General features: G+C 45.8%; 1 protein-coding gene across 10 annotated transcripts in view; it reads right to left on the bottom strand.

Annotated features, from left to right (window-relative positions):
- Tmem219 (transmembrane protein 219) overlaps positions 1-13,140 on the bottom strand; it is a 34,343-nt gene that overhangs the window by 5,347 nt on the left and 15,856 nt on the right. Inside the window, exons 2-8 of one of the 10 annotated variants that reach the window (XM_040754262.1) lie at positions 11,959-12,061; positions 10,170-10,371; positions 9,887-10,076; positions 4,967-5,196; positions 3,543-3,555; positions 2,860-3,029; positions 254-360 (exon numbers count right to left, since the gene is read on the bottom strand). In XM_040754262.1, coding sequence (XP_040610196.1) covers positions 254-360; positions 2,860-3,029; positions 3,543-3,555; positions 4,967-5,196; positions 9,887-10,076; positions 10,170-10,334 — 875 coding nt within the window. In that variant the 5' untranslated portion in view covers positions 10,335-10,371; positions 11,959-12,061. The other 9 variants (XM_040754269.1, XM_040754272.1, XM_040754263.1 and 6 more) reach the window with 9 other exon arrangements.

Below are 13,140 nucleotides of genomic sequence, written 5' to 3'. Positions count from 1 at the left end.
GCATATATGAGGCCCTGTCTGTGTTCAATCACAGCACCCACAAAAGAGACAGGATCCAAACAGCTAAGCAGGTGCTTGCCATGAAAGTCTGGCAACCTGAGTTCAATGCTTTGAACCCGTGGAAAAGCTGAAGAGACAGAATCATCGTTGTGTGGTATTCACGTACATGCTATGGCAGGTATATTCATCATGAGTGTGTGCAACAAGGAAAAGCGCCCTAAAATGTGACTTTAACCCAATCCCCAGTAAGTACCTTACACGACAGTGATCAAAAAGCCATTTATTTTCCCCCATCCAGATCTTTGCTTTTTGTAATAGGTCTTCTAAACTCAGAAGTAGGCCCAAGAATGTGATCTTCACCTGGAGAATAAGAGAAACAGGACAGGTAAGAAAGCCCCTGGAAACTGCAGACACAGAAACTGAGGCAGGAGCAGCAGAAGGGACATCGTGAGAGAGTTCTGGCATGTAATCTCACAGGGGTCAACCAAGGGTCAAAGCAGCTGAAAGCCTTCCCCACCCCTGGGCTGAATGGGCTCCACTCTTTCCCATCCTAAGCAGAGAAGATGGGACAGTGAGTCCCAGCTATAAGGAAATTTAACAAAGTTATCTAGAGTTTCCAGTTCCTCTGGGTTGGAGCAATTCCACAATCCAGGTGGTTTCCACTCTCCCATAGTAATTTCCTAGCACACAAAGACCAGCAGAACCTGAGGAAGGCTTAAGAGTTGGACGAGTAACTTTCAAATGGGATGGAACTTGCCCAACAAGGTGAAGGTGTTTTTTGGATTGATTTTTTTCACTCAATGAGAGGACGTGATTGAAAAAAAAAAAGACACTTCCTTCCTGACAGTGTGCTTGATCTCCCCGTAAGTCCTTACTATTATGCTTTCCAGTTTTATACAGCTATATATTCCAAGTATGTGATTAGTGAGTGACAGGATCTCAGCCAATGAAGATTATTGGAAGTGTGGTTATTTAAATGAAAACACTCCCTATGTATGGATGTGGTTTGATTTTGTTTTTATTTATTTTTTAACCCCCTAAGGTTTTTGTGTTTTTTTTAACCCCTAAGGCCCTGCCTTTACCTTTTTAAAAAAATATTTATTTTTATTTATGTGTATATGTGTGTGCCTGCATGAGTTTATGTACACAGGTACTCAAGGAGGCCAGAAAGGGTGTCAGATGCCCTGGAGCCAGAGTTACAGGTGGTTTCGAGCTATTAGATGTGGGTGTTGGGAACCAAATCCTAGTTCCCTTCAAGAACACTGAGTGCTCTTAACCACCAAACCACCAGCCCCTCATTTTACTTTTTTGTTTGTTTGTTTGTTTTGAGACAGTGTCTCATTTGTAGGTCCAGCCACCTGACACATACTATGTAGACCAGGCTGGCCTCAAACTAACAGAGACCTGCCTGTGTCTCCCGAGTGCTGCGATTAAAGCTGTTTTCTTGTTTGTTTTTGAGATGAAAACTCACTATGTAGTCATGGTTGGTAGGCACTCACTAAGTAGACGAGGCTGGCCTCAAATTCAGAGATCCACCTGCCTCTGCCTCCCGAGTGCTGGTATTAAAGACACTCACCAATACACTGGGACCTTCGTTTTTAACTTGGTATGCTTCCGTACATGTCCTCTGTGGCTGCTGTCTTCCAAGTAGTGTTCTGATTGTAAGACTCACCAGAGCTCCACTTTACACCTACCCTTATGGCAGCAACGGTGAATTAAGAGGGTTCACGTCTGAAGATCTGTCCTAAACATGGAGTCTTGTTTTTCTCTTGAAATTTATTTAATATTTATTTATTCATTTTGAGACAGCGTCTCACTATGCAGCCCTGGATGGCCCAAAGCTTGCTATGTAAGGCAGACTGGCCCCAAAGTCACAGAGATCCACCTGTCTCTGCCTCCTGAGTGCTGGAATTAAAGGCACATATATTACCCCTGGCAAAATTATTATTATTTTTTAAATATTTTATTTATTTATTATGTATACAATCTTATGCACGCCAGCAGAGGACACCAGATCTCATTCAAGGTGGTTGTGAGCCACCATGTGGTTGCTGGGAATTGAACTCAGGACCTCTGGAAGAACAGTCAGTGCTCTTAACCTCTGAGCCATCTCTCCAGCCCCAAAATTATTATTTTTAAATTATTATATTTATTTACTTTAGGGGAGCCATGTACATGGTTTGTTTTTCAGTTTTGTTTTTTGTTGTTGTTGTTTTGTTTTGTTTTGTTTTGAGACAGGGTTTCTCTATGTAGCCCTGGCTGTCTTGGAACTCACTCTTTACACCAGGCTGGACTCTAACTCACAGAGATCTGCTTGCCTCTGTCTCCCAAGTGTCAGGATTAAAGACATGTGCTGTTACCACTACCCTGTTTAGGGGAGGCTTCTGAATTGCTGATAATATTTTTTTTCCTTGGGTGGTATTTGCAAGTGTCCACTTTATAATAATTTGTCAAAATGTACTTTTATGGCTTTTCATTTTACATGAAAGTTACTTATTTCACAGTAAAGACAGAGCCAGCAAGATGTCTCAGCAGGTAAAAGTTGTTGCCATGAAAACAAGCCTGATGACCTAAGTTTAGTTCTCCTGACCCTACATAAATGTGGAGGGAGAGAATCAACCCCACAAAGTGTTTCTCTGATCTCCACATGCAACACCAGGGCACACACATGGCCACCCACACACAAAGGAAAAGGTAGAAGTAATAAAAGCATAGTATACTTATGGAGAACACTGTTCTCAGTCCCCATAAGGAGATAGCTGAATAGGGCTCTCAGGGAATCACAGTATTTGATTCTAAGGGTCTGCCTTACCAAGTTCAGGGGCCATCCCTTCCCCACCAACTCCCACAGAACCTCACCTGAGAACAGAGTAAGGAGCAGGCTGGTGCCCTCAAAGCCGTGTTCTGGACCAGTGGGACTCTGGGCGTGGATGGAAGCACACAGCACTGACACAGCAGAGAAAACCACAGAAGAGGAGCAGGAACGAGCCCAGGACCAGCAGTCTGGTGCCACACAGAGCTAGCTCCTCCTAGTGGTGGGGACGGGGAGGAAGGGGGAATGACAACAGAGTGGGTTGGGAATCTTCCAGTGGGAAGATTTCTTGTCCCATACCCTGAAAAACAGAGACAACCCTCCATGAGGAAGAGTCCTCCTGGTGTTCAGAGAGCAGCTCTGGGGCAGATGGAAGGGAGCATTTGTCCTGATAGGCTCCAAACTGCTCTCTGGCCCAATCATCAACTGAACTATCAGAAGGACTCCCCGAAATCACTATTCTTCACATTCCACCAGCCTGTCTCCCTCCCTCCCTCCCTCCCTCCCTCCCTCCCTCCTTCCCTCCCTCCCTCCCTGCCATCCTTCCTTCCTTCCTCTTTAATGAAACAGGTCTTGTTAATATAGTTCAGGCTGGCCTCGACTCTCTTGTGTATCCTGCCTTGAGCCTTCTGAGTGCTGGGGTGACAGGTGTTTGCCATCACATCCAGGCATGGTCCTTTTGAAATATTTTTACATGTGTATTTGTATTATGGTGTTTTGTCTGCATCACCTGCATGCAGTTCCTGCAGAGTCCAAAAGAGAACATCAGATCTTCTAGAACTAAGGTCATAAATAGTTGGAAGCTGCTATGTGGGTGTTGGGACTTGAACCCAGATAATTCAGAATGGTAGCTCGTGCTCTTAATCTCTAAGCCAGTTTCTACAGCCATAAAACTTGCTGCCAGCAAATGGCTTTACCTGCTTTAGGACTGCAAGTAGAGACAGATTCTGCTTCCCCTAATCGCCTTTTTTTGTTTTTTGTTTTTGTTTGTTTGTTTGCTTTGAGATGGGGTTTCTCTGTATAGCCCTGGCTATCCTGGAACTTGCTCAGTAGACCAGGCTGGCCTTGAATTCACAGAGGTCCACCTGTCTCTGCCTCCCAAGTGCTGGAATTAAAGGTGTGCACCACCACTGCCTGGCACAAGTGGCCTTTTAAAATATGGGGTGTGAGAGTAGCAGCCCTTTAACCGCTCCCTTCCTCCATGCAGTCCAGCTCCTCTGACCTGCAGAGTGAGAGCCTCCTTCTCTCCCCTAAGAGCTCTACATGGCCCCGACTTCAGTGCCAACCTGTAACATTTAGCCTAACCTTCATAGCAGCTCAGCAACCAGCTGAGATTGAGATTTCTCCTGCTTCCTTCTAGGCAATTCCTAAGCACCCCATATGAATCCCAAAAGGCTGGGCTGCACTCATATCCTTCTTGAAGGATTATCTTACCAAGGAAAAGGGGCTCAACCCCTCCCAGGTCTCACCATATAGCCCTGACTGTCCTGGAACTCCTACGTAGACCAGGCTGGTCTCCAAGTCAGAAAACAGCAAATGGCTGTCTCTGATCAACTCTGTTTTGCATCAGGTACTGTGCTGAGGACTTTAGGTCATTCTTATTCAGTCCTTAGTTACTGCAATCTGTAGATTACATCATGTTTGTTCTTTACAGATAAGGAAGCTGAGTCTGAGAGAGGTTCTGAGCTTGTTCTATACCACATGCCTCTAGCCTAAGACAGGGCTATAAAAACCTATGCTGGCTCACTCTTGTTCTTCTTTTTAAATAAACTGTCATTATAAAGTCCAAGCTTGGGGGCTGCAGAGATGGCTCAGTGGTTAAGAGCACTGGCTGCTCTTTCAGAGGACCTGGGTTCAATTCCTAGCACCCATATGGCAGCTCACAACTGTCTGTAATTCCAGTTCCAGGGGACCTGACACCTATGGCAAAGCACCAATGCATATAAAATGAAAATTAATAAATTTTTAAAAAAGTCCAGGCTGGCCTTGAGCTTTCAGTCTCCAGTCTCAGACTCTGGAGTACCAGGGTTGGAAGAGAGCATGGCACTACACCAGACCAAGCCATTCTTTCTCTGCTATGCGAAGTTGCCTCCCCAACCCTTTCAGACAACATGACAATCTATAAAGCCTTGAAGATGAACCTAAGGCATTTACCGAAGTAAGGAGCTTGGTGAGCACAAAGCGTTCGTGGCTCCAGACCCTGACACACTCTTCACCCATCACTGGGCTCAAGGTAGCATTTCCAGCTCCCTCCTCTGAGCAGGATATAGGTGGCTGGCTAGAGGGCAAGATTTCTGGAACAGCACTGAAATAGAGGCAGGTCTCTGGAGCCCTTCCTGAGGCCACTCTGGCTGTGACGAGGATAGACTCTCCTGCAGAGGAACCTACAAGAGGCACAAGACAGGAGATGGAAAACTGAGTGGGCAGCCAGAGAGATTGGCCATCAGCAAAGAGCACTGGCTGTTCTTCCAGAGGACCTGGGTTCAGTCCCCAACATCCACATCTAAAGGTTTCTAACTGCCTGCAACTCCAGCTCCAAGGGATCAGATTCCCTCTTCAGGTCCCCTCCAGCAAACACACATACACACACACACACACACACACACACACACACACACACACACACACACACACACACACACACACAAAAACAAAACCAAACATTTTTTGTTTGTTTTTATGTTTTTTGAGACAGAGTTTCTCTGTGTAGCTTTGGAGGCCATCTTGGATCTTGCTCTGTAGACAAGGTTGGCCTCTAACTCACAGAGATCTGCCTGCCTCTGCCTCCTGATTGCTGGGATTAAATACATGTACCACCACCATCCAGCTCAAAAAATAAATCTTTACAATAAATATTTAAAAAATACATTTGTCATTTTAAAGAAAGCAATTATCCACGGGGCACCAAAATTAAAAGTTCACACCCTAATTCAAATTACTGGACAAAGGATGGCTTCCTTAGTAAGTAGCTATGGGGCAATTTTCAGTAGAAAAAATACAAAGTTAGACTGTCATCTCACAGTATAAGTAGCCCAGATGTATTAAAGAACACACCAATCAAGGAAAGCTTTCAGAAAGGATTAAAGAAAATATAGGTTATATTCCAATTTTAAAGTGTTGAAGGCATTTCTATGAAAGACACAAAACCAAAAGTTTTTTGTTTGTTTGGAGCCCAGAATAGCCTAGAAACCATTATCTAGCCAATGTTGGTCTGGAACTCATGGCAATGCTTCTACTCAACCTCCCAACTGTTGGGATTATAGACATGGCTATTATGTCCAACTTCTATCATCATTTTAAATGAGCAAAGAGGATGCGCACCAAACTGTTGGTGAGCATACATTTGATCATACACTGCTATGTGATCTGAATCTCTACAAGGCTGGGGATACAGCTCAGGTGATAGGATTCCTGTGGACCACAAGGCAGCATACATTAAGAGTGGTAATGCACACCTGAAATCCCAACATAGAGAAGGTGGAGGCGGGTGGGCAGGCAGGCAGATCATGAGTTCAACATCATTTCTGGCAACATAGTAAGTTTGAGACCAACCTTGTCTAAATGAGACCCTGTCACAAACGAACACCAAAAAAGCAAATATACAGTATTTAAAAAAGAAGAAAGGGGGCAGGTAAGAAGGTTCATCTAGGAAAAGTCCTTGCCATGCAAGTCTGAGGACTGACAATTAGTACCCAGAAGCCAGATAAAGGCGGAAATAGAGAACTAACTACACAACGTTGCCCTCTGGCTACCCCATACACCAATAATAAACTAAAATGAACTTAAAAAAATTTATATTACTTATAGAAACTAATCCTAAGTTAGGGACTAAAAAATGCAAGTATGTTAAGAGCTAGGGGTATAGTTCAATGGCAGAGCACTTACATAGCATATATGAAACCCTTGGGCTCATTCTTAAATACCAGCAAAAGAAAAAAACACAAAACAACATACACTAAAATGTTTGCTTTGGTTTTATCGAGTACAAAAAAAATTGCGAAAAATAGTGTTATTTACTGGAGAAAACATTAAAGATGATGGCCTAACCACTTAATGGATCAATTTACAGCCATTAAAATAACAGACCAGGTAGTGATACAGAAAGCCATATATGTCTAAGTGAAAAAGAAATATACCTTGGCATATCCACTATAATCACAGCTGAAGATTCACATGTACAATTCCATAGACAACCTCTGCCCTCCTACCCCATTGCCAATGGACTCATTGGCCAGGTATTGTGTTGTTAGTCCCAGACATTAAATGTCCCTCTTAGTTCACAAGTTTTATCTTAATTTTTCATCATATCTTTTCTTTTGTCCTTCCTTCTTTCCTTCCTTTCTGCCTTCTTTCCTTCCTTCTCTGTTTGTTTTGAGGCCGGGGTCTTGCTATATAGCTCTGGCAGTCCAGAAACTCACTACATAGCCCAAGCTGGCCTCAAACTTGCAGAGATCCACCTGCCTCTGTCTCCCAAGTGCTGGGATTAAAGATGTGCTTCACTACAGCCAGTTTTATACCTTTTCTTTAAAAACAGGGTCTTACAGCTGGGGGTGGGATTGGTATATTCCTTTAATCCTGGCACTCAGGAGGCAAGGGCAGGTGGGTCTGTGAGTTCCAGGACAGTCAGGGCAATGCAGAGAAGCCCTGTCTCAAAAAACCAACCAATCAACCAACCAACAAACAAAAAACACCCAAAAACCTAGGGTCTTGCTATATAGTCCAGACTGTCCTCAAACCTGTGCTTCTGCCTCAATTTTTCCAGTGATGGGGTTACAGACACATGATGCCTAACTCTCATCATTCCTTATAAGTCACTTCCTAGTTTCCCTGTGAAGAGACCCAATCCTATTACTTTTTTGATTAGACTGAGTTTGCCCAATGTACTAGCAGATAAAATCTTTTTGTTTGTTTTTATTTCTTTGTTTTTTGAGATAGGGTTTCTCTGTGTAACAGCCCTGGCTGTCCTGGGACTCACTCTGTAGACCATGCCGTCCTCAACTCAGAGATCCACCTGCTCCTGCCTCCCAAGTGCTGGGATTAAAGGTGTGCGCTAGGTAGCACCTCATACCTAGAAGGAGTGAACCAATGCCTGCAAGTTGTCCTCTGACCTATAAAGTATGCTGTGGCATACACACATGCTCACATACACACATGCACAGAGACAAGTAACCTAAATGTAATTAATTAATTAATTAAAAGACTGCCATGAGTTTCTACTTCCTGCTTTGGACCTATTTCCCAACTCAGCATTCCTTTCCTTGTATGCACCATCTAAACTGACCCCAGAAAGTTCCTAAACATGCCATCATGGTTCCTTCCCATCTGCATGCGTTTGTGTCTGCCACTCCCTTTGCCTGGAATTATACACTGCTAAACAGTCTAAAAGTCGAAGCTTAGATGCTGTGTCCTTGAAAGGTCTTCCTCACCAACCTTCTTCACACCCTGACAGATGTGTACTTCTTTTATGACTGTATTCTTGCTAGACTGTAAACAACTTAGAGGAAAGACTAAGAAACCTGAAAAATCACTGCCACAGTGAATTGGGCTGCTCAGTGATCAGGGTGGGTACACGGAAAATGAGAGATGAAAGTACTGCTAAGCAGAGAATGCACTGCATGCCTTTGATCTTAGTGCTGGGGGACAGGGCACGGAGGCCAGCCTGGTCTACACAGTGAGTTCCAGGATAGTCAGAATTACATGGAGAGACCCCGTCTCAAAAACAAACAAAACTACGTGTGAGTGATTATGGAAGAAAATGCAAAGCTCATGTTGTAAGACCATAAAACGGTACAACAGTTTGGAGGTTTCCCAGATTAACCATAGAGCTATCCTATATTCCATTGCTTCTCTTCTCAATGGTGCTTACATGTATGCCACACAAAAACCGCTGTTAAGAACAACATAGTTTCCCCGGGCAGGTGGTGGTGGTGGTGGTGGTGGTGGTGGTGGTGGTGGTGGTGGTGCACGCCTTTAATCCCAGCACTCAGGAGGCAGAGGCAGGAAGATCTCTGTGAGTTCGAGGCCAGGCTGGACCGACAGCCTCCAAAACAATACAGAGAAACCCTGTCTCGTAAAAACCAAAAAGAATATCATAGTTTCCCCGGGCAGTGGTGGTGGTGCACGCCTTTAATCCCAGCTCTCGGGAGGCAGAGGCAGGCGGATCTCTGTGAGTTCGTGACCAGCCCGGTCTACAAGAGATAGCTCCAGGACAGGCTCCAAAGCCACAGAGAAACCCTGCCTCAAACACCTGTCCCCCCCCAAAAAAAAGAGAATAGCATAATTCTTTCTTTCTTTCTTTTTTGAGACAGGTTCTTATCATGTAGCCTTGGCTACCTGGAGCTTGCTATGTAGATTAGGCTGGCTTGAAATTTGTAGAGATCTGCCGGCCAATCTAGTGCTTCCCAGTGCTGGAATGAACAGTACGCAGTACCATGATGAACCTTAAACATCTCAAGTCACAAAGGGCTGCACAGGGTAGCAATGTTCAGACAGGTAGACCACCAGAGACAGACAGATTCGCAGAAGCCTGGGGTCCTGAGGAAAAGAGGCAAGGACAGCTAAGGTGCAGATCTTCTTAGATGAATAAAAAAGTTCTAAAATGGGTTTCAGGGTGGCTCCATGGTTGTGTAAACAGACTAAAAGTAACTTACTTGCACACTTTAAATGGGTGAAATATATATTGGTGTGTGACTCGTACTTCAATGCTGTCATACGTATTATGTGAGGTGGTTTCAGAACTTGCTATGTAGTCCGGGATGACCTAGAACTCACTATATAATCCAGGCAGTATTGGCATGCTTGAGCTCTCTCCATATCTCTCTATATATATACATAGTGGGGAGTGTGGTTTTAAAACTAAGGCCTCCTGGTGCATGCTAGGACAGAACTGAGGAAACCTGGAACTAGAACAGCAGAGACAAAACACAAAACCTATACTGTGGCTCAACAACCTGTACTTCAGCAGTAGTAACTAAGATGTACAGATGTGCCCAAGGTCACCAGTCTGGTAAAGTCAAATGTAGGTCCCAACCCTAAGTGTTCTGAAGCTGGACCCCCACATTCCCCAGATCTCACCTTTCAATCCTATCTGACTACCATGGACCTTGGCTTGGAATGTTTGGGTTTTGTTCCTATCTGGAGCATCTCCGAAGTTCAAAGTAGTCAGTAAGCCGACGATGTGAGGCCCTCGCCAAGTCCCTGTGACTGTCCCGTTCACGGGGCACAGGCTCAGCTGGCCAAAAGACCTCAAGAAGGAAACCCAATCCTGTAAGAAAAGGAGAATGAGAGAGAAGTGAGATTGGCGGCAGGGGCTGGCATGTACCAGAAGGGTGAGCATCCGGGTACTTACGGTACTTACCTGAGGAATGTCAGGGCTACGTAGGCCAGATGTATGGGTGAGGAGGAAGCTGCCAAGGCCCAGGCCAGAGAGGCCAAGGAGCAGGAGGATCAAAGTGGCACAGACCAAAGGTGGGTGATGAGCCAGACAGAGATGCAGGTTGTGCCCTGCCTGGCAGCTGCCCATGGGGAGCAGAGGGGTCTGGGCCTCCGTGGAGCACCTGCTGAAAGACAGTAAGGCAGAACTGGATAAGAGCCTGCAGGTCAGAAGGCTCTCACCTCTGTTATGCAAAGGCAAGCTAAAGTTAGAAGGCAATGGGTTTGCTCAAGGCCACATAGTAGGTGGCAGAGCCAGGTCTAAAATCCAAGATTCTGTGCTCAAAAAGTTTACCTCCTTAGAGCACTGAAGAAATGCTTGCTTGATTTCGTTTCTGAAATAACCAAGGGAGAAGCACTCTGCACTAGCAAAGGGGATGTGAAAAGGATTCTCAGCTGGAAAAGAAGAAGTACTTGATCTGGTGCTTGGGGTTTGGCAGCCCAACAGTACAGCCAGAATCCAGACCGGAAGTGTCTGGGTTCAAGTTCCTACTTTGGAGCTAGGAAGGCTTGAATCTCTCTTGCTGCTAAGTTAATGTCTGCGAGGTTAAGATGTGAAATGGGAGTTCTAAGAACACCAAGTAATGAGGATTCGATGGGGCAGCAGTTTGCTCGGTCCTTGGCCATGCAGGAATTCAACAGACGTCCACCTCCTTTCTTTTTATTGGTGTCACACTGATCCTTAAGACCAGAAGCCAGTAGAAGAAATACTGTGGCTCAGGGACTTTTAACACAGGGCTAAAGTTTGAAAATTCATCTCCAACTTCTGAGTACACTACTGCAGGCAAGGAGCGATAGACTGATGAAAATAAACATCTGGAAGGCAGGAGATTAGCATGAGGAGTTGGGAGAGAGAGTGGTAGAGTCTGGAAGCCACCGGGAAACGCCAGGTGTCACATATGCTCGGCCCCTGCGCGGCCCCACGTCCCGGCATTTCTGCAAGGGGGAGGGTAGGAGGAGGGAGGACAGAGTCTGAGGGGCAGTAGCGGCTGAAGCATCTTGGCCTCCCGTCCTCCCCAAAGCCCCCTCCAGAAGGATCTGGACAACCGCATCCCTTCCCGATCCAGCGGCTTCAGGTCCGACCGCCGCTAGCTCTCACCGCTTGCAGCCGGACGGGCGGAGGCCGGCGCCCCGTGACGTCACGGGCGGCGCGGCGGAGGGGCGGGGCCCATGCTCGCCTGCGTCCGCCGGCCCCTCCCTGACTCCGTCCGGACGCGCTTGCGCGGTAGCCACGTGGACTGTTGCCGGATTCTCCCGGGCCTGGGTCAGGCTAAACCAAAAAGAAATTCACTCTGGGGGCCGAGTGGAGGAAAGAACTTACAGGGAGGTGAGGAAACCAGAAGCAGGCGAGGGAGCCCGTGCTAGCCGTCGTGGACACCGGGAAAGCGCAGGAGGGTTTCGGCGGAACCTCACCAAAGTCACTTTTCTGTTGCTTGCTCGAGACCTGTGCCATTCGCACAGCCCGGCCGCGCCCAGGTTTCCGGGAAGGACTTGGGGTCCTCTCGGTAGGATGGGGGAGGGGCTCCACTCCTCCCCTTTGCGAGTGCTATGTAGGTTCTGCTCTTTGCCCTCTCAGAGACTTAAGGTCTACACCATGGCTTGGCCCCGTGACTCTTCGGCTTCTAAATGCACAGGATCCTAGCTTTGCTAGTCTGCTCAACAGGGAGCGTCTCATCTCAGTCTGTACTCCTTTTAGAGGGGGGAGATCGTCTTACCTGAAATAGTATAAGACGCGGAGTCAGGAGCTCAGGTTCAAATCCTCACCCTGGCCCGGTGTGGCGACGCAGTCCTGCAACCCCAGCACTCATTAGGTGGAGACTGGAGGGTCAGGAGTTAAAGGTCAGTCGAGTTCAGTCTAAGATCCCCCAAAACCAAACAACAAAATGAAAAACTCAGCCATGATAGCCATATTGTCGTGTAGATAAAATTGTTCCTTTTAAAGCAGAACATGTGTTTTGTTGAGACAGGGTCTCACTGTGTAGCTGACTTGGAACTCATTTATGTTGACCAAAGAGACCTTGAACTTAGAGATCCACCTGCCTCAGCCTTCTGTGTGCTGGAATTAGATGTGGGGAGCATGGCCCTCTTGAGAGCATGAATTAAAACTACACTGAGATTCCATCTTACCTCAATCAGAATTTTAAAAAAGAAAGAAATGCTGGTGAGAATGGGAACAAAAGAGAACCCTTATTTACAGCTAGTGGGTGTGTGACGCAGCGTAGCTACTACGGATACTTATTTACAGCTAGTGGGTGTGTGACGTAGTGTAGCTACTACGGATACTTATTTACAGCTAGTGGGTGTGTGATGCAGCGTAGCTACTACGGATACTTATTTACAGCTAGTGGGTGTGTGACGTAGCGTAGCTACTACGGATACTTATTTACAGCTAGTGGGTGTGTGACGTAGCGTAGCTACTATGGATACTTATTTACAGCTAGTGGGTGTGTGACGTAGTGTAGCTACTATGGATATCAATATATAGGTTCTACAAAAAAGTGAATAAACCTAACACGGTCTGGCTATGTCAGTCCTAAGTATTTATCAAAGTTACTACAGGTAAACACAAGAAATACTCACACATCAGTGTTCATTTATTACAGCACAATTCGCAACCTAGAGGATCATCCACAGAGAAATGGATGGGTGTATATATCACACATTGGGATTTTTTTTCAGCCATAAAGTATAGTTATGCCAGTTAGATATGTTGGCACAAGCTCTTAATCCCACTTGGGAAGCAGAGGCAGGAAAATCTATGAGTTCAAAATGAGCCATGAACACAGTGAGTGCCAAGCCAGTCAAAACTCCACAATGAGACTATCTTAAAAAAAAAAAATACAGAAGAGATGGTTTAGCAATTAAGAGCACTTGCTGCCCTTGCAGACAATCCAGGT

Source organism: Mesocricetus auratus, unplaced genomic scaffold, assembly GCF_017639785.1.
Source record: "Mesocricetus auratus isolate SY011 unplaced genomic scaffold, BCM_Maur_2.0 Super-Scaffold_4256, whole genome shotgun sequence".
Taxonomy (NCBI): domain Eukaryota; kingdom Metazoa; phylum Chordata; class Mammalia; order Rodentia; family Cricetidae; genus Mesocricetus; species Mesocricetus auratus.
The sequence above is the reverse complement of the archived record's forward strand: the minus strand, read 5'-3'. Positions and strand labels throughout refer to the sequence as shown.